The 23,632-nt window shown below is 42.4% G+C and overlaps 4 protein-coding genes across 7 annotated transcripts in view; 1 reads left to right on the top strand and 3 right to left on the bottom strand.

Moving 5' to 3' along the window:
* Positions 1–11,032, top strand: part of LOC135115496 (receptor expression-enhancing protein 5-like) — a 19,670-nt gene extending 8,638 nt beyond the window's left edge. The window contains exons 1-5 of one of the 3 annotated variants that reach the window (XM_064032330.1): positions 5,512–5,783; positions 6,471–6,571; positions 7,037–7,168; positions 7,762–7,957; positions 9,510–10,591. In XM_064032330.1, the coding sequence (XP_063888400.1) occupies positions 5,540–5,783; positions 6,471–6,571; positions 7,037–7,168; positions 7,762–7,956 (672 nt within the window). In that variant the 5' untranslated portion in view covers positions 5,512–5,539 and the 3' untranslated portion in view covers position 7,957; positions 9,510–10,591. Of the gene's footprint in view, positions 1–5,511; positions 5,784–6,470; positions 6,572–7,036; positions 7,169–7,761; positions 7,958–9,509; positions 10,592–10,892 lie in introns of those variants that run through there. The other 2 variants (XM_064032331.1, XM_064032332.1) reach the window with 2 other exon arrangements.
* LOC135115495 (uncharacterized) lies at positions 10,661–16,049 on the bottom strand. 2 transcript variants are annotated; one of them, XM_064032327.1, is made up of 8 exons: positions 15,915–16,049; positions 13,580–13,751; positions 13,193–13,351; positions 12,886–12,965; positions 12,625–12,796; positions 12,447–12,496; positions 11,875–11,995; positions 10,661–11,635 (listed from the first exon to the last, which is right to left on the bottom strand). In XM_064032327.1, exons 2-8 carry the CDS (start codon positions 13,727–13,729, stop codon positions 11,507–11,509), a joined length of 861 nt encoding a protein of 286 aa, XP_063888397.1. In that variant the 5' UTR covers positions 13,730–13,751; positions 15,915–16,049; the 3' UTR covers positions 10,661–11,506. The 2 variants fall into 2 exon arrangements, with proteins under 2 accessions (XP_063888397.1, XP_063888399.1); XM_064032329.1 differs by having other exon boundaries at positions 13,580–13,747; positions 15,915–16,030.
* LOC135115494 (dimethyladenosine transferase 1, mitochondrial-like) lies at positions 14,077–15,920 on the bottom strand. Its single transcript, XM_064032326.1, has one exon. The coding sequence runs from the start codon at positions 15,791–15,793 to the stop codon at positions 14,768–14,770; it is 1,026 nt and encodes a 341-aa protein (XP_063888396.1). The 5' UTR covers positions 15,794–15,920; the 3' UTR covers positions 14,077–14,767.
* A 232-nt stretch (positions 16,050–16,281) lies between the features above and the next one.
* On the bottom strand, positions 16,282–23,533 carry LOC135115493 (DNA polymerase epsilon subunit 2-like). The gene is made up of 12 exons (XM_064032325.1): positions 23,384–23,533; positions 22,190–22,337; positions 21,584–21,756; positions 21,021–21,117; positions 20,551–20,692; positions 20,078–20,186; positions 19,279–19,423; positions 18,757–18,861; positions 18,295–18,425; positions 17,612–17,795; positions 17,097–17,270; positions 16,282–16,769 (listed from the first exon to the last, which is right to left on the bottom strand). The coding sequence occupies exons 1-12, from the start codon at positions 23,440–23,442 to the stop codon at positions 16,677–16,679; spliced, it is 1,560 nt and encodes a 519-aa protein (XP_063888395.1). The 5' UTR covers positions 23,443–23,533; the 3' UTR covers positions 16,282–16,676.
* Between the last annotated feature and the right edge of the window lie 99 nt (positions 23,534–23,632).

Raw genomic sequence — 23,632 nt, 5'->3', positions numbered from 1 at the left:
ACCTTGCAAAAAGACAACCAAGTCACAGCTAAAAAGTTTTGGGAGTCGTATGGCCGTGTGTGTTGCCGTGAATCTGTTTGGTGAGATCCACGAGTACTGTAGGTCATCCTCGTGTGCCTTAAAACTCCAAGCCTGAGCCAGAAGGTATACAGTTCTTCCTACCTTGAGTTTGTGGTGATGGGAGGGACAGTTTACTGGGGAAGATGGCTCTATAACGTGTCTTGCATATTTTTTCCTATCTTCCTTCCATCTCTGTACTGTCTGTGTCCTTCAGATCTCCAACCCAGAGCAAAGAAAAAAAAAGTGGGTGGATTTTTATGCCTTTTGAATTGACAAGCCAGATAATATGTATTTAACTATTAACTTCCTATCTCGGTCATATCTGTGTCCTTTTGTGTCAGTTTACCCCATTCCTCAGTCCTTTAGGCCTTCAGCAACCCACGGCTAAAAACAGATATGCCTTGGTGCCCTTTGAATACCACCAGTTGTACTTTAACCAGAGATAAGATAGGTAACTATTCTTACATCAGTCACCGTAGGACGATAAAAATGATATGTGAGCTGTCCTGTCTTCTCTGAGTAAGACAAAAAAAAGTTGATAATCTAGGAAGGCAGGAAGGGAGGCGGCTCTGTGTTGGCAGGGTGAGCAGGAAGGCACCAAGATGTGTGTTCAGCTCCTCACACTACCTGGCCGTTCACTTTATTCATGCAGTGGTGTAGAATCACATCCTTGCTGCCTGTTTGTCTGTTTGTCTGTCCTTTTGTGAGGTGAAGCATTGAGGTAGTAAATGTGTGTGTGTGTGTGTGTGTGTGTGTGTGTGTGTGTGTGTGGGGTGTTTGATTCATTAGGGGTTAGTGGAATGCATTGAAGATGGTTTTATATAAATGGAATGAAAAATGAGAAGAAATTTATGGTTTAATTGAATATATGAGATAGACAAGAGAGACATAAAGAAATAGAATAGAAGAAGAAGAATTATAAGAAAAACAGATCCACTGCTGTAAAAAAAAAATAAAAGAAAAAAACATCTCAGCGGAAGAGGAGGAGGAGAAAAGCAGACAAATGACAAAATATATGGTTTGAATTAGCTAAAACTAGAGTGGTTCCCTCAGATGTCTCAGTTTTAACAAGGTCATGAGTGTAGTGCAGCAGTGGTGGTGTCTCCCAGTGTTGCCAAGACCTGCCTGGTGTACTTTGGATGTTGCCAAGTTTACACAGCTGAGAGGCAGTACAGAGGAAGGGGAGGGGGAAGAGGCAAGAGGAGTAGATAGGAAGGGTATGCATGTGTGACTGCCAGGGTTATATATACATCTGAGAGTAGTGGTGGCTTATGTGTGTGTGTGTGTGTGTGTGTGTTGGTCTTTACTCATGTGTCTTCCCCTCTGTGTGTGTGTGTGTGTGTGTGTGTGTGTGTGTGTGTCATGTATAATTTTACAGTTTTAGTTTAATTAATTAGTGTGTAAAATTTATGTGGTCAGTAGTCTATTTATATATCTATCTATCTGTGTGTGTGTGTGTGTGTGTGTGTATGTGTGTGTGACCAATTTGAAAACCCCAAAAAAGAAACAAAAATAGAACCAATGTGTAATACAAGAACAGCCAGACTAGGGAGCATAACTAACACTTTTCTACCTATTATGGAGACCAGCCAAGAGTGAAAAGACACCTAAAAGAAAAGAAAAAGCTGTCTCAATGCCATTCCTAAAAGAACCAGAGAGAGAGAGAGAGAGAGCAATGACTACAGAAGATAACAAAAACTTTATCATTTATTACAGAGAGGGGACAAGGGTGAAAAGACAGCTTGAAAAAAATAAATAAATAACTTGCTCAATGCTGATACTGTTCAAGAGAGAGAGGGGGGAAGAGAGAGGAAGAGACCAGTTACTAAAGAGCACATCTTACTATTTTTTCCTTATAATGGAGAGCAGCCAGAGGTAAAATGAGAAAAAGAAAGAAAAAAAAAAGCTTGCTCAATGCCATCCCTCAGAGAGAGAGAGAGAGAGAGAGAGAGAGAGAGTTAGATGACCCAAGAGAGAGAGAGAGAGAGGGAGGGCAATTAATTTTCTCAGGGCACACACTTAGTTACAGATCCCACGACCTTTTATATAATTAACCACGTTGTTATGTGGTGGTGGTGATGGTTCTCAAGACAGCACCTAAGTAGCCAGCAACACTTAACCCTGACTCATCTCTCTGCTGACATCACACATGACTGGCAGCACTCCACCAGATACTGAGCGTGTCATGAGTGTCAGGCGGGTGTGTGGGGCTCGCGGGGGTGAGGGTGATGAGGGACGCTGATAGGTATGTGTGTGCGTGTGTTGGTGAGTGGCTTTGTTAGTGAAGTGATGTGATGCAAGGAGTGACTGACTGTACTCTTTATCCTCTCTTCTTCCATTTCTATCTTTTTTTATGTATTTGAATCTCTCTCTCTCTCTCTCTCTCTCTCTCTCTCTCTCTCTCTCTCTCTCTCTCTCTCTCTCTCTCTCTCTCTCTCTCTCTCTCTCTCTCTCTCTCTCTCTCTCTCTCTCTCGAGCAAAGCGGTGGAGGATTGACAATATTACACCATCACATATCCTGACATTTACTCACGACTAATGATAAAAAGTAAAACAGTGAAGGAGATAAAAATTAACCTCTGGCATAACTTGTACATCTGAGAATACTTCGGCAGGGGACATATGAGGTGTTATGTCGAGTACTCTTAGTTCATGCAGTAGGAGTCCTCAGTGGTGGTGTGGAGTTATCAGTTTTGTTATCAGCGTGTTTCCTGCATCCTGGCTCATGACACTCCCATTCCCCATCCTCCCTGTGGCTCTCTCTCTTGTGGTAAAGATTTACACGAATCAGCCTTTAGCACATTCCCTGCAATCTGCAACTTGCAACATTAGAAGAGCTGTCCTAAGTTTTTACAGTAAAGAAAGAAGAAAACATAATTAAGAGTAGATTCTCCAGTTTCCAGTCATTATAATGTTGAGGGATATCTGTTGCTCAAGAAATGTTTCAGAATTGGTTTGTTATTTAAGGAAAGGTATGTTGAATAGCAGTGTTGATGATAATAGTGGTGCATAATAGTAATAATTTATAGCTACTCAAACTACCTTCTAGCTTTTTTTTATTTAATTGTGGAATATTAGTCTAAAATAAAGCATGTAATATTAACAATAATACATAATAGTAATAATTTATAAGTACACAGACTAACTTCTGACATATTTAATTAGGGAACATCAGTCTTCATGAGGGAGAGGAATAGCACCAGAATTCAAGGATCACGTTTTTCTACAACTCCAAATAGTATATGGTAAAAAGCTTACAAGCTTATAGACCACAAAGTATATCCATCTATACAACACACACACACACACACACACACACACACACACACACACACACACACACACAGTCATAAAAATGTAGTTCTCTATCGTACAGTGAAGTAGTTCAGAGACAGCCATACACAAGCCAGCCTGGCAACACTTGATAATGTGGCTGATAACCCTAATCTATCACCTTATCTTACAGTGGAGAGAGAGAGAGGGAGAGAAGGAAGAAAGAGAGAGAGACAGACAGACATACAAAATAGACAGGGAAAAAAGGAACAGACACACAGACAGTCAAGCAGAAGTTAGACAGGTGTCTGGTAGTGTTGGTACTCCTGGACATCACCTGGTAAACATAACATATGGATGACGCAACACTGTTATCACTCCTCTTGTTGCTTCCTCACGTTTTCTGTCTCATTTTCCCTTGTGGACTTGGACCTGCTGATGTGTCTGTTGCTACCTGGCAGATTATCAGCTGAACTTCACCTTACCTTTTCCTAACCTAACACAACCATACCTAACCTAACCTAACACAACCTTACCTAACCTAACCTTTCCTCCTCTCACTTAAGCTAACCTAACACAACCTAGTATAACCTTACCTAACATTTCTAACCTAACCTAACTTCTCTTAACCTAACTTTACCTTATCTAACCTAATCTGAGCTTGTCCCTCTTAAAATTCTGTCACTACATGGATGGTACTTGACCTAACTTGTCCTCACCTCACCTTCCTTAACCTAAGTTCACGTGAGGAGCAGCTGCCTGTGTTTCTCAAGTTGTGTATCTTTTCTTTGGTCAGGGTCTATAGCTGAAGGATTTCCCTGTTTCTTGAATTTTGTATGTGTTTTTCTTTTGGTGAGTCTTTTTTGGGGGGGCAGAGCAGTGTGCGTTTCTTGAATTGTACGTCTTTTTCAATGGTCTTTTTTTTTTTAAGGATCAGCCAGTTTCTTTAAAATTCTGTGGATGTTTGTGTGTATGTAATGTCTTTCTCTCATGGACCAGTGGCAGATGTGCTACTTAAGAGGCTATGAAGATTATAATTACACAACTGATAGACTCTTCTACTTAGATTTGTGTGTGTGTGTGTGTAATGTCTTTCTCACACAGACCAGTGGCAGACATATTATTTGAGAGGCTGTGAAGATTATAATTACACAACTGATACAAGTGTGAGAGCTTGGGAAAATGAATAGGTACACAGTTATGTATCTGCACTCCACCAGTTTATCTCAATACCCCCTGATAATGTTGTAGATATTAACAGCCACCTTAATTATCCAGTATCTTATGGGCCTGTGTGGGGTTATCTCAAGACGCATGATAAGGGAGGAGATTTTCACAACCGTCATTGGGTCCGGCACAATCACAGTCAATTGTTGAATAACTGTTTGCAGTCTTTTCCATGTCTTGTTTGCTGTCATGGTTGTAAGTCTTGATCTGCTGACAGTGGGAAGACCAAAGAAGACCAGAAGATGGTGTTTGTATGTCTGTGTGTGTGTGTGTGTGTGTGTGTGTGTGTGTGTGTGTGTGTGTATGATTCAAAAGTAATGTTAATATCACAAGGAATTGGAAAAAATATAGACCGCAGATGCTCATAAAGTCTTTGTACAGTAGTTTTAGCATCATAATAGTATGAGAAGTGTGTTAAGCTGTGGTCAGAAACCTTTCAATTTATCCATTAGTGTGTGTGCGGAGGAAGGCATGGCGAGGATGAATGTTGGAGAAGAAATCATTACCACAGCAAAAAAAAAAAAGAGAGAGAGAGAGAGAGACTCAACTTTTCAGCCCCACAAGAAAAAATGACGAGCAAAACTATAATGATTATTGGTTCTTGGCAGATTAGAGGCGGTAGAATTGAGACAACATTAAACACATGAACATTTATTGGTATTAGCTAGTCACTGTACAGTAGACTATGCAGATCATTCCTTCATTGTAGTGTTGTATGGTGAGTGCAGTGAGAGTTTTACATTATTAGGTTAGCCTGTGTGGATGGTCCTATTTATTAACATGGAAGTAGTGAGAGCAGAACATTACATAATTTTTCATGCATGACTGTACAGATTCCCAGGGATAGTGAGGAGGGGAAGGGGGGGAAGCACTGACATTGACCTCCAGGAACAATGGTGCATCGGTTCTTATCTCAAAACGCCCCGTGAAGTACCTTTATCTATGCCCTTGGTGTGTGTATGTGTGTGTGAGCAGCTGCATGTCCAGTGTGGCGTTCCCACCCGCGGTGCAAAGTTCGCTCTCAACCACCTGTACCACCTGTACCACCTGTACCACACTCATCATGGCAAAGGGACAACACATGAAGAGAGAGAAGAGCGTTGAGAATGAAGCGGCAGAGTTTGGTCTTCCGGAGATTATCAGGTGGATGGGAGATGACTGGGCAAAGGACCCCAGGCTTGCCCCACTCTTGGAGGACAAATACCGGCCTTACGTTAAATATGGTGAGGAGTGGCAGGAGGCTTTGTGTTCCCAGACATTGCCACATGTCTCTCAAATAGGTGCTGGTGAATAGTGGTGTTTTTGTATGTTTTTTTGTGTTCTCAGACATTGCCACGTCTCTCTAACACGTTCTGGTGGAAGTTATTGGTGTGTTTGTATGTTTTCATGGTCCCAGACATTGCCACATCTATCGAACAGGTTCTGGTGAAAGTTACTGGTGTGTTTGGTGAGCAGCATCAGTAAGCATTGCGCTCCCAGACTCTGGCGTATTTTGGACCGATGATGTTATTAGACAGTAACTTGCTGATTCGAAGAAAGTGGGCTTAAAACTTCATAAAAATCATGTAATCTCATCCCAAATAAGAAAACAAAACGGCCTTTGGATTCAGAGAGTTAACTGGTATACAAACAGCAATGGGTCTTCAGGTCTTCACTACACTGTTTAAAATTCACCTATTCACCTTATTACTACTCCCTAGAATCAAACGTTATGCTGTTCACCAGTTTACTCATTTTTATTTGCTAATATTACACCACTCCCTAAGCAGCATTCATTAAGAGACACCTGTGAAGGGAGGAAGTGTAGATGCATGTTAGGGTGTGTGTCATCAATGGAGGAGCCGGGCACAGGTGTGAGAGTAATGGGTGTGTTGGTGATGTGTGTGAATAGTGGGTGTGTTTCGCTGCAGGTGCCGTGGTGCTGGTGAGCCTGTACCTGGTGTTCGGCTATGGTGCTCAGCTCATCTGTAATGGCATCGGCTTCGTCTACCCAGCGTACTGCAGCATTAAGGTGTGTGCATTGCTGTCTTCTTGTTGCTGTCACTACTGTTGTTTTCGTTATTGTTATTATTATTATTTATTGTTGTTGTGGTTGTTGAGCTTAGTAGTAGTGGTGGTGGTGTTGCTGTTATTATTATTATTACTATTATCATATTTATTATTATTGTTATTGTTGTTGTTGTTGTTGTTGTTGTTATTATTATTATTATTATTATTATTATTATTATTATTATTATTATTATTATTATTTCCTTATTTGTGATATGTGAGTATTTTGAACTTAATATTCCATCCATCATTCATTTAGTCTTCCTTTCTGTTTACTGACCTTATTCCACATTACACAAACTCTTTAAAGCTTTCCCATCATTACCCCACTTTGCTCCCTAGATCAACATTCCCTGCATTGTACTTTCTTTACATCTTCCATCTTCCATCTTCCACTCACCGCTGGAGTGTTACACTTCACCCACAGGCGCTGGAGTCCCCCAAGAAGGAGGATGACACTCGCTGGCTCACCTACTGGGTTGTGTTTGCCCTCTTCTCAGTGACAGAGTTCTTCTCAGACCTCCTCCTCTCCTGGTTCCCTCTCTACTGGCTTGCCAAGGTTGGTACACACAGGCAGGCTTCACCAGTTACATTACCATATAAAACTGTATTAGATCTTTCATTTAGAACCTGAATGAGTCTCCCTGATATCATTCAAAGCTTACGTTTTTTGTATCGTTCATCTGCAGCCTGGAACATTTTGACTCTTAACCTGATAGAGACTTCAGCTGGTTTCTTGTCATGCTGGGGCCATAGACTAGACATGGATGGAGGTCAGAAAGGTGTACATACATAGTGTTAGACTGGGAGAGATTCAAAGGCCACAGAGATGAATGAATGGTCTCTCCTTGGTATTTCTTCCTCTTGAGAGTGTAGAATCATTGTTGAGCTGTCATTGGAATCCTGAAAACACTTGTAAAAACTCCAGGAACTATCTCCACAAGAGTATGTTTAAAGTAGCCAAGGTAAAGGACTAACAATCTTGAGGATACAGCCTGTAATTTCACTGGTATCAATTGAACATTTGACCTCTGATTATAGGGGAAGGATAACGGAAGGCATACATAGTAACAGTATTGGACTAACAACCTTGAGGATATAGTTCGATCTCTTGAGGAAGCAGCCCACTCATCTCACCACCATCCTCCGCAGTGCCTGTTCCTGGTGTGGTGCTTCATGCCTGTCTCCTGGAATGGCTCTGATGTCATCTACACTCGAGTGGTACGGCCTTTCTTCATGAAGCACCAGACTGGCATCGACTCAGTCATGTCCAAGGTGGCCGGCAAACTGGACCAGCTGGGTGACGATGTTGTTAAGGTGGCCGGTGATGCTGTCAAGTCTGACTAAGGTGGGCAGTAGTGGCAGCAGGTGAACAGTGGTGGTGGTGATGCAAAGATGTGGGCATTGTGGTGAGAAGGTTGTTGTATGTGTGTGTGTGTGTGTGTGTGTGTGTGTGTGTGTGTGTGGAGTTTAAGTAATCATAAGGAATTTAAATGAGTCAAAGCAAAGACGTGGGTATTTTGACAAGGATGTTACTGTGTGTGTGTGTGTGTGTGTGTGTGTGTGTGTGTGTGTGTGATAGGAGTTTAAGTTGTCAGTAGGAAATTGAAATGAGGATGATGTGAAGGTAAGATTGAAGCAACGCAGTGATGAGTCATCCAGAACATATGAACGTATGCTCTCCTGCTCCTCTTTCTCTTGTACATATCCTGCCCTGTGTAGGAAACGGGTGTGAAATGCAGTATTATCTTGTATTCTTGTATCTCAAAGGCTCCCAAACTTTAAGGAGACTTTTGGCAGTGATCAGCCGTCATCCATCATCTCCATTCATAGTAACCCTTTGTGGTTGTGTCTTTTCTGTCTGGGGAATCTTATTGATGTAAAGACACTTACAGGAAACAAGGACAATATTTCACTAATTTACTCGCTAACTCATTGCATGTCTTTAAGCCAAGCTATAATAATAAGCTGCTGAATTAAACTTAACCTTTTCACTTGTCTGTCATGGAATGTGAGATATAACATCCTAATCTACTGGAATTTCATGCAGGAGAAAAGTATTTCTTATCCAATGCTTTACTATTGAAGGCTGTGTGTGTGTGTGTGTGTGTGTGTGTGTGTGTGTGTGTGTGTGTGTGTGTGTGTGGGATTAGCAAGGTGTGTGTGTGTGTGTGTGTGTGTGTGTGTGTGTGTGAGAGGTATTAACAAGTGTGAATGAATATCCTGATTATAGCAACTGTGGATGAGTCTTAATGCTTAATACCAAGATACCGCACCCTGACCCTTTCATATTTGCAATAGACACACATGCTATGCCAGTGTGTTGCCGTGGGGAGTACGAATGAGGCATTACCAAGAGTCAATGTTTGTCTTGGCCTTTAACTCTGTGATGTCACCCTGATAGACACATGTTCCTGTCATGCTTACTTGCCCACTAAAGTATTATTTCTTCATCATGGTGACATTCATAAGCTGGGAGTTGAAATGTTGAAATACTGTTGGTGTCATCAGATGTCATTATGCTCTATTATGAAAGCTAAATATCAATGCACTGTACTGGTAGTTGGGGTGTAGTTAATAATCTTCTTGCTTCATCAAAACTAACTATATTCTGTTCAAAGTCTTGGGAATACTTTGCTTGTTTAACTTGGTGGGGTTTCACAGTTCATTGCTGTCTAGGTGACTACCTGGTCATCACCTCACATCAGTGGTTGGTGTAGGTAGTTGTCCATGGTACTGGTGTCACAAAGATCTGGGAATTTTGTGGCTGTAAATCAGATACAAGTTAATATATGGAAGCATTTTGAACATGACATTGCTACTTTGGATAACTGCACCTCCTTGCCAAGACTTTGAACAGTTACCTTGGTGGTTCTAACCTTTGTTTGTGGGTGTTGCAGAGTTGTGTAGCACAGCAGTGAGGGAGGGACAGACAGAGTCGCTGCCTCACTTGCTCACATTCACTCTCAACCCAGCCAGCCAGCCAACCAGCCAGCAGACAACCAGTGTATGCTTTGCTATAAGAATGGTTAATAAATGATAACTATGATAATCATCTGAAGGATATAGTCTTGCCATCACTCATGTATATAAAAATTAAATAATGTGCTTGACACACACACACACACACACTACGTACATACATACACGCAGCACGCTAAGTAACCAACTGCTTCTCGCTACGACTACAATCTCAGTCTCAAAGTGTAAAAATACCACAAATGTCAATCCACTGACCTGCTCATCTTTCTCCATAATATGTCCTTTCCCCGACCAGCTGCTGCCCAGATAGCTTCCCTGCCTTGTCTCAGGACAGGACATGCACGTTTGTTTAGGATACAACTTGTCCATAATGTTAAGCAGAAAGACACCTGAGATGCTGTAACACAGATATATTTTTGTTATTTGAAATAGTATGATTATGTTGTAACTAAAGATTAAGTTGGAAATTTCATATGTTATTCATTTATTTATTTATTTAGTTATTTTATTTTATTTTATTTTTTTTTTGCGATCTCATGATAAGAGGAATTGAGCAAACAAAAGAGAATAGCAAAAAAAAGTCCTGTTATGCATAACCTCAAAATTTGATATTGAAGAACACTGAGGTTGAAAAACATGGCCTTTAGCAGCACAATCAGGTGGCCAGGTCAGTGTATTGGCACAGTAGTTAATCTAGTCACATCAGAAACTGTTGCTTTTACACACTCCTCCTCCTCTTCCTCTTCTTCTAAATCCAGATAGGCAAGAAAATGCTTTATTTCTTTGTGTTGAGTTTGTGTGCCTCCAGTGTCTGTATATTGAGGATGGAGGACTTGCATCAGTTAGTATTCTTCTTCACTCTCCTTGTGTGACTCAGTTAGTTTTGTCGTTCGTGTTAGTCAAGTCACGTGGATCCCGTTACTGCTCCCCACAAACCAAAAGCCCTCTTTTTCACAGCCTTTATATTAATATGGGGATAAATAAATTTTTTTCAAGAAGAGTTTGTTGTTTTTCTGCCTGACTGCCTTGACCAGCTCACCAGGAGGGGATGGAAATATTAACATAGATATTGGTAGGAAAGTTTTATTTCTCAGTCCATATTCTGTCTTGTGGTTGTACAGGAACTGTTTGTTGGTATTTGTACCTATTTATAAATTAAAATGCATCTAGATTAGCAAATAAAATCAAAGAAAATGGCTTTACAACTTTCACTTTATGCTTCTGTATGCACAAATTTCAAAAGATGTTTACTCAAACGTTTTTCACTTGTTCTCAATTTAGATAAAACTTAAACTTGACAGACACTAGTTGGGCTCCATCATCACAAGACAAGAAGCAGTTGGTGGTGGCAGAAGAAGCAAGAGCATAGCTGAAGACCAAACAAGAACTAGGATGTGACTATCAATACACACCATTCAAACTTTTGTATAGCATTTAGGAAGTGCACTTGAAACATCAAACACCAATGTCATGTAGTTAAAAAGTTGCTTTATTTCCTGAACCATTTTAAGTGTTTGTAGTTATGGAGAACAAAGTTTATCATTTGCACAATCCTGGTTTTCTTAATCTTTTGGGGGGTTTGGATTCTCTCACAGCTTCTGATACAGCCACCTGAAAATCTCTGAATGGTGGTGGTGGTGGTTGGTTGTGTTGGTGCCAGTAATACAAGTAGTGCTGGTAGTGTGTGTATGGTAGTAAGAGTAACTATCATACGAGTACACTAAGTAGTAGTGGTGATGGTGACAACAGTAATTGCTCAAGTACTGGTGGTTGCAGTGGTAGTAATTAATCAAGGTGGTAGTTTTTTTCACCAGACACCAGTTAGCAAATGGTGGTAGTTAAAACAGTAACTGATAAATACTGGTGGAAGTGAAAGCACAAACAGGTGTAGTTAATTATGGTGGTTACAGCAGCACTAAGAATTCTCAAGGGCTTCTTCATTTATATGTTGAGGTTTGACAAGAAGATCATGTGAAAAGCCAAATGGGTTGAGGCCTGGGATGTCAGTGAGGGAAGCGGCCATGGCTGCCTGCACCTCCTCGCTCTGTGGGAATGAGAAAGAGAAGGATAGGGTGAAAAATCAAACCAATAGCATACATCTATCTAGATTTATACCAGGCTGGCAATCTCACACAGGGCAGTCCAGATGAAGCACCATACACACATCATTCACACTCTTCAGCCCCAAGTGGAAAGGGACAGTCTCGTGAACCACCCTACTACATCTCAGGAGTTTAATAGTAGTATATACCAACAGAAATACGATATGGACAAAAAAATAACCTTCTTTAGAGCTTTCTGCTTCTTCAGTTCATAATGCACATCATCTTTCTGCAATTTTGTGATCTCTTCCTCCTCAGTCAGTACTCCCTCAGCACCACTAGAGAAGAGGGGACACTCCTGGCTGAAAGTAAAGCCTTATAAGGAAAGGATACTGAGTGAGAAGAAGCTTGGTTTGTGGAGAGTCGAGATGGCTGAGGAGTAGAAGGAGAGATCAAGTTTTAGAGACTGACAATCTTGGGAAAAATGGATTTGTAAGAACTGTTCTGGGAGCAAGACATGACAGGAGTAGAAGGAAAGAGTGACAAATAAAACTTTAATATAAGAAACTGATTGTCAAGAGATGGCTGAGGAGGAGAGAGTGACAAGTATGAGAAGTGACTGAAATGAGGAAGATGAGAAAGCTTTGTAAGAGAACTCTACTAGGTTATATGAAATGAAGCTTTAGAATGACAAACTGAGGCAGCATAGGCGATAGCATCCTTGAGCGTGTGAGGGACATGATGTTTTATCTACAATAGTATGTTCTATTGGATTGGATGGATGGCAGGAAGTGTTGGGGAGTCTGTCCTTACCTTTTATCTTCCTCCTCCTCCAACTCTTGTCTGCCCTCAGCAGATCTTTTCTGTAAAAAGGAGAGAGAGAACAGATGTGAGATAATTTGTCTTTGTAAGAATATGGCTGACCACTAGTTAGGCCTCCTCTCTCTCTCTCTCTCTCTCTCTCTCTCTCCTCTCACACTTACACACTTACCCGGGAAGCAATGTGGGGGGGTGAGTACATGTGGAGGTGGTGGTTCAGTTTTCCCCTGTACCTGCTTTTGCTTGCCACCTTCTCCACTTTGGCAAGCATCTTGAACACCTGGGCAGCACTCCCCTGGCTCAGCTGGCTCGGCTCCTCCCCTGCTAACACCTGCCCCAAGTATCTGAAAGGGAGATAACACTGTTAGCTTCATCAGTATCTTTACAAGCAACACTGGTCTGGTAGATACACGCATTCAGACACACTCCTCACCTGTATATCTCTTTGTAGTCTGGGTCTGTGGAGGAGGAAGGGGGAGGGTGCTCTTCTTCCTCAGACAAGTAAAGCATTACCTGCAGGAGAGAATACACAGGAATTGTAAGGAATCAATATATTTTTCATGCATCATCCACCCTAACTCCTGTGTGGTGTGGTTTACGCTGTTTTCCTTTCTCACTACATGTCACCTGTTATATAATTTAAGCAATGCTGCGTAAGCCATTTCTAAGTCTTTCATATTGATTCTGTTGGTCTACTCTACATACCAGGCTGGCAAAGCACCACACACACACATACACACCTTGCTCAGCAGACGTCCGTGGTCCTTAGGGTGAAAAACTGAAATGCGTCCTGAGCTCATCCCATCAAACGTTCCTTGGAGAATTTGCATATTCCTTGTGTGAGCCAGCCAGTTCGTCATGCATGCCACATCACCCAGCCTCTCCTGCTCACTCTCTTTCTGGAAACACGAAAGTGAGGGTGAATAGAGCGAGTGTGTATGTAGCACTGAACATTCACAAAGGGGAGTTAGGAAGGGAACACTGTGGTATGAGGAAGAAGAGGAAGAGATAGATGGATGAAGGGATGATGGGAAAAAGAATAGAAAATGAGAGAGAAGGAAGGAAATGCTAGAGAGAGAGAGAGAGAGAGAGAGAGAACATTATCTATCTGTGCATGCCTCCCTTACCCTCTTGGCAGCCCTCCTGTGGCACTTGACAAAATATTTCACTTTTTCCGGTCCCCAGTTGGGTAGTTCTGAGACCAGTGCATCGATGTTCACCCCATGCTTGAATAGTGCGGCCACCAGCTTCCACTGCTCCTCCTCCGAAACCTTCATGGTACAGGGTGGTCAGTCCTGTCTATTTGAGAATGAGAGAGGAATGGGAGGGTTCTTTAAGTACAGATTCCAGAAAGTATGGCATTGTTTTAGCCATGTGTGTAGCTGTAATGTTAGATGCAAATTGTATGTGTTGAGTGGTTTTTGTGGTCAGTTATGTCTATTTAAAAATGAGAGAGGAATGGGAAGGTTCTTTACAGGTCTCAGCAAGTATGGTATTGTGTTAGCCATGTGTGTAGCTGCAATGTTAGATGCAAGTCATATGTCTTGAGTGGTTCTGTCAGCCTGCAGTGAAGGGCAACACCACTGATTCCTGATGATGCAAAGGTTAATGACAGCACACAAGATCAGAAGTGATAGTTCATTGCAATATATGTACATGAAAATTTTCTCCACAGTAGTGTACACTGTGTTAGGCTCAAAAGCAAGAATTGTTATAATTTCTCAAAGAATTGTCCATTTTAGATTCTAGATCACTTTTTGGTAATTATTAACAAGAGTTATGCAGCTCATTTCCTATTTTTATTAGCTCCTACATGTTGACACAGCAATACATCACATACAACACTGTACATAGCAGACACAATGACAGTAAGGAATATCACCACCAATATTACATAATTCTTCTCCACTCAACTGAAGTCAACTACAGATTTCTGGAGATTTCTCATAGGTATTGTTGGCAGCGTTGCTCTCCGGAAGAGTTAGGCAATACACATACCTACATATTCCTGGAGATTTATCGCATGTATCATTGGCAACACTGACTTGCGCACAATATACTGTATGTTTTTCATTTTTGATGGCAAGAGGCAGCATTTAGCCCTATTTTATCTTTCCCACTTGAAAACCTCACTTTCCTAGCAAGTCCCCAACACTGTAGTGGGTAGAAGCTGAAAAATTAGAAATAGAGCTATGTGATTCTTCTTAATAATTACCAGTTTTTTATAATTCAATATAGTACACCTGACATAAGAACTAGCAGGCATAACACTGCCAGTAGTTGCCATCACATCCAATGTGTCCCGCTAACAAAGGTCAGGCTGAGGCCGACGAGATGAGAATATTGCTGTCTAAGTTGTCCATTGTGTCATCACTGTCCGGGTCGCGGTAGTTGTATTTGGCCAGGTGAGGTTGCTGGTCCAAAATTGCCTGGTAGGTGTGGCACAAGCGGGAAAACTCCTTCATGGTGATCTGGAATGGCCGCAGGGTGGGCTCCACATCGGCCACCTTGAGCAGCTTGTCCAACAGGGCGTCCCTCACCCCCTGGGGGAATAGGGTGCCCAGCCCCCGCCGGCAGTACTTCTGGCGGAAAGAGAAGAGGCAGCGTGCAACCTTCTCCACAAGGGGGAAGGGCAGCGGGACGTGTGGCACCACGCGGGGCGTGAGCTGCACCACGCCCACATCCACGTCAGGCGGCGGCACAAAGGCCCTGCCAGGGATGGTGAAGCAGTGCCTCACGTGGCACCAGTTCTGGCACATGAGGGACAGGCGGCACCGTTGGGAGTGGCCAGGTGGTGCCGCCATTCGCTGAGCCACCTCCAGCTGGTAGGTGAGGGTGAGGCGGGTGCGGCCCTCCACCCATGCGTTCCTGCGCAGGCTGATGTCCTCCAGCCAGTTGATGGTGAGCGGCGTGGCCACGCTGAATGGCAGGTTACCAATGATGTGTGCCCTGGGGGGTGGGTCTTCCCAGGTGCTGGCAGGGCTGTCCTGAGAGGCAAAGATTTTCTCCATGTTGAAGGCCAGCACATCCCCTATACACACCTCCAGACAGCCCCCAGACACGTCCCGCAGCGCCTCCAGTGTGGGCAGAAACCTGACGTCCTTCTCCACCACTGTGACCCTAGCGGCCCCCTGGTGTAGGATGGCCCGGGTCAAATTGCCTGGCCCGGGGCCAACCTCACACACCTGCGCCCCACGCAGACGACCAGCGGCTCGCACCAGTTTGCTGCACAGCCTGGGATCCAACAGGAAGTTCTGACTGAGTTGCTTGAGTGCACGCAGCTTGTACAGCCTGAGCAGCTCCCCTGTGGTGGGTAGGGGCGGCAGGCGTAGCGGCCCCATCACCCTCACTTCCCACTCACCACGCACACAATGGAAGGATGCCGCTGTGCCTTACACTCACGCCCTCGACTGCTCTTATTTAGTCAACTATCATACTCAGTAATCAGTCACAGAAGCGTACCCTTATTCTCAAATGGCGGCGCGTCACCACAAGGCGAGGTTGGCGTGGTGTACCGCTGCCTGTGCTCACTGCTCGTGCTGGCGCCGATTCGTTTCTTGTTTACTACGAGTTTTCGTTTTCGGTTCGACTATTACTCGGTTCTTATTATCCTTAAGTTTGTGTGGGTACACCAGCTAATGTTCTCAGCCCAAAAACATGAGAAATAAGTAAAAAGTTATGAAAATAAATAAATATATAAATAAACGCTTTGAATGTGCGTTAAATGCAGTGTTCTTTCTGTAACCATACTGTTCATCAGTCATACACACCGTTTCCTGTCCCGTGGCGGTGATGCATTTGTCAGGATGAATTCATGTAAATGTTTAAATGACGTTTGATTTAAAATATTTATTAATGCATATTTACAACAAAAAGGTCTCTCAGTACACACAACAAATAGGAATTTAAATATTTACAAAAGTTATTGCATTTACACAGTTCACGTGTTACAAACTTATAAAATAAGAGATTAACTAAAGGTCACTTCATGATTGGTATTCAAAACACACACACACACACACACACACACACACACACACACACACACACACATTTATCCTGGGGTCAAACTTGAGATACTCTGAGTACATAATAAAAAGACTTTAGTGTTAAACAACCAATATATTCGGCCACCAACTAGCACACAGCACCACACACTGACACACACAAGGGAAGGCAGGTCCTCTCCTGATCCAGTAGCAGCACCTCGCCACATTGCAGTCACTATCTCTCCTCCTCCCTTATCTGACTCTCCTCCACCTGCCGGGTTGCTGGGTAGTACACCTTGAAGGAGAAGTCACTGGAGACAAAGGAACCCTGCAGGAAGACAAGAAAGTATGAATAAGACAACAGAAGAATAAGGATCACAGACAAATTATGGGCAAGACAATGCAGAAAGATGACATGTTATGAATGAGACACTGCAACACAAGGAGCCCTGAGAAACACTACAAATACAAGAAAAGGTAGACGAGACAATAGAAAAAACCAGAATCACAATAAACTAAAATCACGATAACATCCTTGAAAACACAAATAACTTCCACTACAGCCTATTTAAGAGAGATGGTATATATGGCTGATGTGCTTGAGAATACAATCCTCCCCACACACTTCCACTACTAAGAACAAAAGTAGACGCACTGGACTGAAGATGTTGGCTTCATTATAGCTGGTGGTGAAGGAGTCCTTGTCGGCCACAATAATGACGTCCGGGGTGGGGTGCAACATGAGGCAGTGGTCCAGCGCCCAGTACACCGGCATGGCAAACAGGGACAGTGGAGCGAGGTGGCCCTGGTTCACCATTGTCTTACCAACCTGTCCACACCAATGATACATGATGAGCACTATTGCTCCTAAAATGCTGCTTATCAGTACTATTTATCTAAAGTATCAAGGAGTTTGCTGTATGCCTGCCCCTTCATAATGAGGCTATTCTCTTTCCAGGGGCCAATAGGGCTAAGAGTGGGAGTGATGAGTTTGAGTGTGTGGTGGTTTGTGTGGGCCACCCCATGTGTGATTGCCAGTCTGGTATTCAGAATAGATCAAGGAGTCTTGCCAAAGTTAAACATGAGAAACAGTCAATTATCTTCTCATAATCTTGATAGAAAAGCATCTCTGCATAGCTTTCTCCATCAGTAACACAAGAGGCGACTCACGTGGGCCGGCACATCACCATCCTGAGGGAAGTGGACACAGTTGCGACACATCCTGGCCACCATGTCCTCCCTAAGGATGACAATCTCCTGGGTGCAGTACACCAGCCTGCAGGGGTTGGTAGCAAAGCAGGCTGAGGGGACAGCCTTGCGGAGAAGCTCTGTGGCGTACTGAAGTATTGGGGGTCTGCAGGGTGAAGGATGGGAGACAATGGCCTACAGTTCTGTTTTATTTCACTGCTGGTTTTGTTATTTCATTTGGTGTGCGTGAAATCACTAATAGGAATTTGGTGGATTTATCCATTAATCTTTTCAGCTTCAGGATGGGATGCAAAGGCTGAGAGTTTTGATTGTTTCCCTGCTGATTTTGTTAATTTGGTCTATGCATAATGTACTTGAGTAAAATTGCTATTAAGAGTTTATAAAGATTTATCCATTAATCTATTCAACCTGCTTAACTTCTTTTACTGATAACATAACATTAGAACAGATTTTTAAAGTTTATTTGTAGTTTAGTTTAATAATGCAATTATGATGTTTTTTCCTGATCTATCTCAGTCCTGAAGTCTCTACCAGCATCCCTCACTCCCTCCCAAAACACCTCCACTTACAAGTCTGCCTTATGTAGACCTACTGACTTCCTACAGTTTCCTTATGTCCATCTGTAACTCAAAGCTTTGCCTCACCTGGGGAATATGCCGCTGGGCCCCAAGTCGGTGGGTCCTGGCACGAAGATGAACTTTGTGTTTTCCACCAGGTTTGGAAATCCTGCAATGAGGCTTCCCAGTGCACCAAAGGCCTTGCGCACCTCACTCATCTGTGGAGGGAGTCAGGATGAGGGAAACACCATCAGGAGGAACATTAATGAACACAGATATAATTAGAAGTTCAATACAAGACTGGATTAGCTTCAAGTGTCTCAAGCATTTTCCCTCAATTCTAACTCCTTTACTCTGATGAAAAACTGAAGAAATCCTGACAACTGATGATCCACAGCAGAACAGAAGACTTAAAATTAAAGCAAACACAAAACCCAGTGGAGGTGAATGTGGCTTGTTAGTTGACATGTGACCCTGAACATCCTGCCTGCTGGACAATGGCTTAGGGAGAACAACACACATCACACACCTCTCTGCTCACTCACTCACCTGTTTGCTGACTCGCCTCTTGGAGAAGAAGTTCCCGCACAAGATGAACGCCACAGGAGGGAAGTTTGCATAGCCAGTGAACATTACTTGCAATTTTTCCATGACCTGGTGAAAAGACCATTACTATCACACTTTTATATGAAGGCGACTGACTAAGAGTACAAAGACTAAGAAGAAAAAACTCCACTGAACTTCTGCTCTCTATAAGTAAGACAGGAAAAGATTTAAAACTTAGCACCGTTGTCTGGCCTCTCTACAACTGACTAAACAAACCATACAGACTATAAACAGCCAGTGAAGTGTTTGAGAAAGAGAAAGAGAGAAAAAAATGTTTGTTCTAGTCTAACCTAACTTAACACTGCCAGAAGACATGAAAGCACCATATGGAGCAACACAAAAAAATAAATAAACTGCAATAAAACTTTATGCAACACCAGAATAACTGAAAGCACATAGAATAAAAAAAAACAGTGAAATAAAAAAATAAAAAGCAATGAAACTTGACACATTACTCTCTCTCACCTCAATGACATCCAGCCACACGTCAGAGAGCACCACAAACATCGCCTCAGGGTTCTGCTCCAGCTGCATCAAGCGCTCTGTGGCCTTCACACTCTTCCTCCTTGAGCCGCCAAAGTAGTTCTCATTATTCAGCCCCATCCGCTCCCTGTGGCACAGATACAATCTGATGACGCTCACAGTTTTGGAGAGATAACACATTTCCGTCAAGCAAATAAGTGACCGTGGTGCAAATAGTTGAAATGTTGGTGGTAATAAAAATACCTGTTGACTGGTGCAAAAATACTAATAAATGTTGTAGTGATTTATGACTAGTGCAAAAATGGTAGAAATGTTGTGAGTGATAATACAAAAATTGATAATACACATAAAAGAAATTGGTGACTTGTTTTGCAAAAGACAATTGAAGTGTCAGTCATTACACAAAAAAAAATGATAATTGCAGTACAAAAATTAATACAAATGTTACAGATGATAAAAAAAAAAAGGGCTAATATTAGGCAGTGAAAAGATTATGGCATTGATTAAAAAAAAAAACCTGACAGCTGTAGTACAAAAAATAATACAGAGAGAGAGAGAGAGAGAGAGAGAGAGAGAGAGAGAGAGAGAGAGAGAGAGAGAGAGAGAGAGAGAGAGAGAGAGAGAGAGAGAGAGAGAGAGAGAGAGAGAGAGAGAGAGAGAGAGAGAGAGAGAAAATAAGTTAAGCAGTGAAGCAATTAAAAACTAAACAGAACTCAGCCACAACCAAACATTCCATATTATAAGATGCCACAAGACAAGATCTGGGACCACCACTGCTCACCTGGACACCTTGGCTGGCTCAGGGGGTGGCATGCCGATGGCCTCAGCGTGCAGGACATTGTTGTCGAACCAGCCCTCCACCAGAAGAATGGAGTTCACCGTGAAAAGCCCTGTGGAGCGTGAGGGTGATGTGAAGATGCTGTGTGAGCTAAGGTAGTATTCTATGTTTATTTATGTATTGATCTGGCTGTCTCTAATACTGCTTTCTACCTTTCTCTCCATCTGTGTACCAAACTAATATTTTCTGTATGTTTATGTACCTATCCAACTGTTTCTATTGTTATGTATCTCTGTCTATCTGTGGAGCAAAAAGTACGTCACTTTATCTGTCATGAATGCTTTGTTTCTCTGTGTTTGTCTATCCTGTCTGTCTATCCATTTTGAATGCTAATTATCACAAGAAAAAGTAAAAAGTAAAGATCTGAAAATTCATTATTTTTCCACACAGAACATCATGTCTCTCTCAGCACACACCGTCCTTGAAGTGTGCATTGGTGAGGTCCACTTCCACATTCCCAGTGTCATCCTCCAGGTGGTACTTGCCCTCCACTAGCTTGGTGAGGAGGCCCAGCACCAGCACCTTTATCTGCTGACTGGTCCCCACCAGCGACACCACCTGCAACACACACCCAACGCCTCAGCCTCTCCAAAACTGTCCACTGATAATGTTCTCTGATGAAGCATTGACTGATTACACTTTCTTTACTAATTTTGACACACACACACATATCTACACTTTTCCACCCCTTAAACTTGCTATTATGCCACCAAACACCAACCACACACACAAATACAGCAAATTGAAAGAAGAAATGAAGGAAGATCAGGGGAAGAGAACCTGCATATCTAAGACAACACAAGAAAACAAGTGAGAAAGAGAAAGTACTACCTATATAACACACACACACACACACACACACACACACACATACACACACACAAACCTTCGTGAGAGAGTAAGTCACTGATGGGTCCTTCCTGGTCATTGCTTGTTGCCTGAACAGCTCGTGGTTGCTGGTGCGGCTGTAGATCATGGAGTACCTGCGGCAGTCACCACCACTCCCTGTTAACTACTGACTGGAGCCAAGGAACTGTATCTATTTCAGCACTTCATCCATATCAGCAGTTTGAATCAGTATGCCAGAAGGGGTAACTATAACTGTCTGTATTTCAAGTCTTTATTCTTACCAGTAGTTTGAATAAGTGCATGAGAAAACAACGTATATATTTATCATGTCTTCATTCTTTAAAGTAGTTTGATAAAAGGCATACATGACAGGCAAAATTGTATCTATCCAGGCCAGGTGGCTTCTTGCAATTCCTGTAGCTCTTTCACTGCAATCCAAAATAATTAACAGCACCAGAAGTAATGTGTGAAATCTTTACATGCATCTACAAGAAAGAAGGTGATTAAAAAGAATAGATTTTGCAATTTCTATCCAGTTTAAAGATTGGAGGTGGCTGCAGAACAAGTAAAGGTGTCCCTGTGTCCACCGCTGGCCCTCACCTATTCATGAACAGCGCCGTCTTGTCTGCCGCTTGTCCGTGCAAGTTGTGTGCTACTGTCGACTCCAATGTGAACTTCCCCCTGGCTTCGTTGTAGATCAGCCTGGGGATCTTGTAAATGTCAATCACCTCCAGGATGTTGTCCAGCTCGTCGTTCTCCTCATTCCCAACTTCCTGGAACCAGACAGTGTTTGCTGGATTGACTGTGTTTTAGTGTCAAGTGAACAAAAGAAGAAACTTGTAGAAAAATTTACATTAATTGTTTTTTATTGTTTATTTCATTTACTTTTATTTTTATTTTTATCGTTTTTTTTTTTTTTCTGTAAGGGCTCTGGCCAAGGGCAACACAAAGAAAGGAAAAAAGGTCACTGTGTTGCCAGTCCCCAAAGAAAAGTTAAATGCACTGGTCTATGAAATCTCAGCCTTCCATTTAATTTCATTTTTATCTTTATATCTTTTATGTAAGAAGGATTCTGGTCAAGGACTACAGACAGATCAATAAAAAAGCTCAGTGTGGTGGTGGTCACAAAAGGAGAGATCCAAAATGATTATCAGAATTTGGAGTGTGTTAAACTGAAGGCACCACTGGCAGTGAAATGCTGCCCACCTGTGCTGCCTTGTGGATTGCCTCCCTGGTGATCTCATTAGAGGCGAGGGGAATCTTGTACATGGCATCCACCACCGCCTCCACCCACTTCTTGTGTTCCTCACGGGGCAGCGGCTCCAGCAGCTCAGACAGGTAGCTCGCTGCATCTCTGGCGAGAGGGGGAGGGGCAAGGATGAGCACCACACCACATCACTGCACAGCATGGCATCAACAAGCTACTGCTTGCGTTATGGTGATGATACACTGAGGTGGTGATGTCAGGAGGCTGGGGTGTGGTGCTAGCAGTGTGTTGAGATGTAGTATTGTGTGATGCTGCAGCCACATATGACCACAGAAAAGACATTTATTTATCGATTTATTCATTTATTGTTTATTTATTAACTTATTATTTTCTTTAAGTAAGAGAGACACTGGTCAAGGGCAACAAAAATTTTGAAGAAAATAAGTTGAGATATGCCAATTCCCAAAGTGATGCCAAATAAAACAATCAAATAACAGAGTCAGAAAAAAAGGGTCTTGAAGCTTCTCTCTTAAATGAGTTTGTCATAGGAAATACAGAAGCAGGGAGGAAGTTTCACACCTTACCAGAGAAAGGGATGAATAATTGAGAATACTGACTAACTCTTCCATTAGTGAGGTTGAGAGAAAAAAAGTTTTGTCCACCAAGGCTGCAGGAGGGGAGGCATGCAGTTAGTAGGATCAGAAGAATAGTTATCATGAAAATAGCAGTAGAAGATAGCAAGAGCTGCAACAATGCTGGGATGAGAGAGGCTGAAGACAGTCAGTTAGATAAGACAAAATACTTCTGATTCCACCCTGTCTAAAAGAGCGGTATGAGTGGAACCCCTCCCCTCCCCCCCCATACATGAGAAGCATACTCCATATACATGAACGGAAAAGGCTCCTGTACAGTTAGCAGCAGGGGGGTGGGTAAGAAAAATTAGAGAAGACTTAGAACACCTAACTTCAAAGGAGCTGCTTTAGCTAGACATGAGGTGCGAAATTTCCAGTTTAGCTTATAAGTAAAGAACAGACCGAGGATGTTCAGTGTGGAAGGAGGACAGTTGAGTGCGATTGAAGAGCAGACACCCATACAACTTTTCTTTTGTTCTTTTACAGCCATGACCCTTCAAAATGCTACGTAACAGAGAAGTATTGACTCAGAACACTTAAATACAGCCAGCCTTTCCATACCCACGCAGATGCATGCCGTGGAGCTGGAAAGACCAAATAAGTTCCTTCTTGGTGGGCATGGCGCGTCACACTCAGCTGTTCTTTTGTAAACATTGACATTTGGCGCCAAAACTTTCCTGCCTAACCTTATAAATACCACAATAGACTGCAATGCTTATTTATGTCTTTACTCATTTATCTATTTATTTATGCATCTATCTATCTTTCTATATATTTATTAATTTACTTACCTATCTATCTACCTTCCTA

This window comes from Scylla paramamosain, chromosome 29 (assembly GCF_035594125.1).
Source record: "Scylla paramamosain isolate STU-SP2022 chromosome 29, ASM3559412v1, whole genome shotgun sequence".
NCBI classification, from domain to species: domain Eukaryota; kingdom Metazoa; phylum Arthropoda; class Malacostraca; order Decapoda; family Portunidae; genus Scylla; species Scylla paramamosain.
The sequence above is the reverse complement of the archived record's forward strand: the minus strand, read 5'-3'. Positions and strand labels throughout refer to the sequence as shown.